Source organism: Urtica dioica, chromosome 3, assembly GCF_054948205.1.
Source record: "Urtica dioica subsp. dioica isolate 48M chromosome 3, U.dioica_male_clone48M_v1_H2, whole genome shotgun sequence".
NCBI classification, from domain to species: Eukaryota; Viridiplantae; Streptophyta; class Magnoliopsida; order Rosales; family Urticaceae; genus Urtica; species Urtica dioica.
In genome coordinates, this window is record NC_142758.1 from 279,721 (window position 1) to 282,837 (window position 3,117).

Here is a 3,117-nt window from a genome sequence, read left to right on the forward strand (position 1 = left end):
CAAAGTGCAAAACAAAACAGAGTGCAAGACATGAATTTTTTTAATTTTTTAATTTTTTTTTATAACTAAAATGTGGAAGTAAAGTCTTTGTTTTAATTTTATTACAAATCAGAACTATTTTTTCAGGAGCTTTGTCATTAAAAATTAACTTTGAAAAAAATTGTTTTTAACGTGTTAGTCAAGATCATCGCGTTTGATATTATTCATGTCCATTTTTCTCAAAGAAATCAAAATTAAAAGGAAAGTGAAAAGGAGTTATTGTTGAGTTATGAACAAAAATGGATAGAAAATAATAACAGAAATATAAAGGAAAAGACTGATTTATTGAATATCTCTGATTTTCAAATATTCTACAAATACCTCGTTTTTTAAAATTTCAGCTGACTTTGCTATAACTTGAAATGAAATTATTATTAACTAAGATAAGGAAAAGTTAGATGAAACTGTAAATAAAATTAGTAAATAAACTGTAAACACGAAGAAAAAACTGAAAAAATAGGTATTCCCATAAGATATTCTCTGAATTCATAAGAATGAGAAATTCGGTATTCGTAAAAAAAATGTTTTAAAAATAAGCTAACTCGGGTAATTTCGACTCATTATATCTCACTTTCAAAAATCCAACTATGTTTTGCTTTCTTGATACGTTACAATCGTGCACCACCATACATATCAATACACATTTTCCATTTTCTGAAGCAAAACACACATTACACATTTCCATTACAAGAAGCTCGTGATTTTATCTTTGGACATCTCAAATCGTATATATCTCTATCAATTTCACCAACTCTACCTTTATTCAATAGGGTTTTTTACAGAAGACTCGGATGAACCGAAGTTTCCGAAAGAAAGACAAAACGGCACTTCATTTGATCTGATTCATTCGTCAAGAATCACGCCTTTATTCGTCAAAAGTTTTTGAGTCGCACATCATCTTATCCGAATTTTCTCCGGGATAAAAAAAAGAAAAAAGGGACAACGATAAAATTTTTTGATCTACCTGTGCATTTTCACGCTCTTTTGGTGCGTTTTCCAACTTGAAGAGCCAGCTCGGTATCGATCTTGAGGGAGATATCAAGAGCTTTGACAGAATGTGTCAAAGCACCACTGAAGATCAATACGAGAAATATCACAGATTGACATTGCACGAAAAAAAAAAATTAAGGAAGAGAATTCTGAACTTGAATCAAACTTCTTTTTAGATAGGAAAAAAAAAAGAACTGCACTAAAACCACCGAGTGAGTATCCACATAGATTGGCTTGCTCAAAGCAAATCGTTGTCATTGTAGAACAAAACTCGCTATATATGATGAACTTCATATGCTCTAGAAGGGAATTACTTTCTTGAAATTTCCAAACAAATAAATACAGATCAAGAGGGAAAATTCAAGATTACCTAGAAATGTAGGTCACTCCAGTTCCTCCGATTCTGTTCACCGTCTCAAGTGTAACATTCCCAGATGCCTTTAACCACCAAATATACCCACAATAGTCAAAAACCTCAACAACAACAAAAAAACAAAACAATTTGATCTACACAAAACAATGCCTTTTTTTTTTCTTTTTTTTTTTTTAAATTACCTCGGTATCTAATCTCCCGTCGATCATTTCAACCGCTTCTCTAAGCATTGACACGTCAACGTCCCCGTTTGGTAATGGAACAACCATGTTATCCAGCATTATTCTGGTCAAACAAGTCTTGGTCTCCAACGCATATTCCAAAACCTCTCGTACTTCATCAAGAGTCCTTGTCTCAACCTGCTTTGAGTTATCGCATATACTCATTATGTACACAAACACAAAAACCCTAGAACACAGTCGGGGAAAAAAAAAACAAAAGCCTAGACTTTACCTCGACCTCCATTTTGAGGTGATTTTGGCCGAGGTACGAATCCACGGATTTCACGGCGTTTGTGACGCCACCGGCGGCCGAGATGTGATTGTCTTTGATTAACACCATGTCGAACAATCCCATTCTATGATTCTTTCCTCCGCCAATAAGCACCTATTAAATTATAATACGACAGAACTCGATTATCTAGAATGATGCTAATTTTTTTTTTAACATAGAGAATAGATATATCATATGATAAGCAATAAGTACCGCCCACTTATCGACTAAACGTAAACCCGGAGCGGTTTTTCTCGTTTCCAATATGATCGCGGGACGAGCAGCCTCAGCCATTGCCTGCTCTCACTCAAAAATAAAAATAAAAAGACTCGAACTTAGTGATTAAGAACAGAGATTCAATGTCGGTATTATATGTATGACCTTTGTGAGAGTTGCGATACCGCTCATCCTCTGCATGAAATTCAGAGCCACCCGTTCGGCTACAATAATGCTGTAAGCCCTTCCTGCGAATATCAATATAAAAAGAGATAAAATTGGAAGAGAAAATAACATTTTAGAATGAAATTTGTCCGTGAGAGTGTTTTTGTACCGTAGACTTTTCCGATGTTCAGGCCCTTGTGGACTGAATCGCCGTCCTTTTGGGTCCACTCCACCTGTTTGATAAAATGCCCCAAAGAAAGAATAAGCGAAAACAAAGCTCAGGGATGAAGAGAGAGCAAAAAGTACCTTGAGAGAAGGGTCAACTTGACGGAAGACCATCTCGGCGAGGCCAATTCCGGCGATCACTCCGTCCTCCTTCACCAGGAAATGAGCTTCCACTTCCGCGTCACCGGGAATCGTGGCCAGTGACGTCACATCGCCTAACACGACACGGCGTTTCGATTTCAGAAACGACGCGACAAAAATAAAATACAGAGTGAGAGGAAGAGAAAGCAAACCTCGATCGCCGGCGTCCTCGGCGAGGGCTAATCCAATGACGGCTTCCAAGTCGTAGGTCGGATGAGAGGGTTGCTCTATCGCCATGGGAATGGCTTGTCTCTCGCTCGCTGACACTGATACGCTCTGAGCTCTTCGACTGAGACAAGGCCTCTGAAGCGACGGTGCGGCGAGGCCAGGGAAGCAGCGAGAGTCGGAGCGTCGGAAAATATGGAGAGTCAGTGAGGATTGGGTTTTGAGACTGATATTCATCGCACAACCCAACTGAACCCAGTGATGAGTGAGAGAGCGACTTTGAGTTTAGTCCTTGCAATTTTTTACAATCA

General features: G+C 37.9%; 1 protein-coding gene across 1 annotated transcript; it reads right to left on the reverse strand.

Annotated features, from left to right (window-relative positions):
- Positions 1-484: 484 nt before the first annotated feature.
- On the reverse strand, positions 485-3,117 carry QPT (quinolinate phoshoribosyltransferase). The gene is made up of 9 exons (XM_089610043.1): positions 2,794-3,117; positions 2,582-2,715; positions 2,445-2,508; positions 2,276-2,358; positions 2,108-2,191; positions 1,856-2,008; positions 1,585-1,761; positions 1,400-1,467; positions 485-1,110 (listed from the first exon to the last, which is right to left on the reverse strand). Exons 1-9 carry the CDS (start codon positions 3,041-3,043, stop codon positions 1,014-1,016), a joined length of 1,110 nt encoding a protein of 369 aa, XP_089466169.1. The 5' UTR covers positions 3,044-3,117; the 3' UTR covers positions 485-1,013.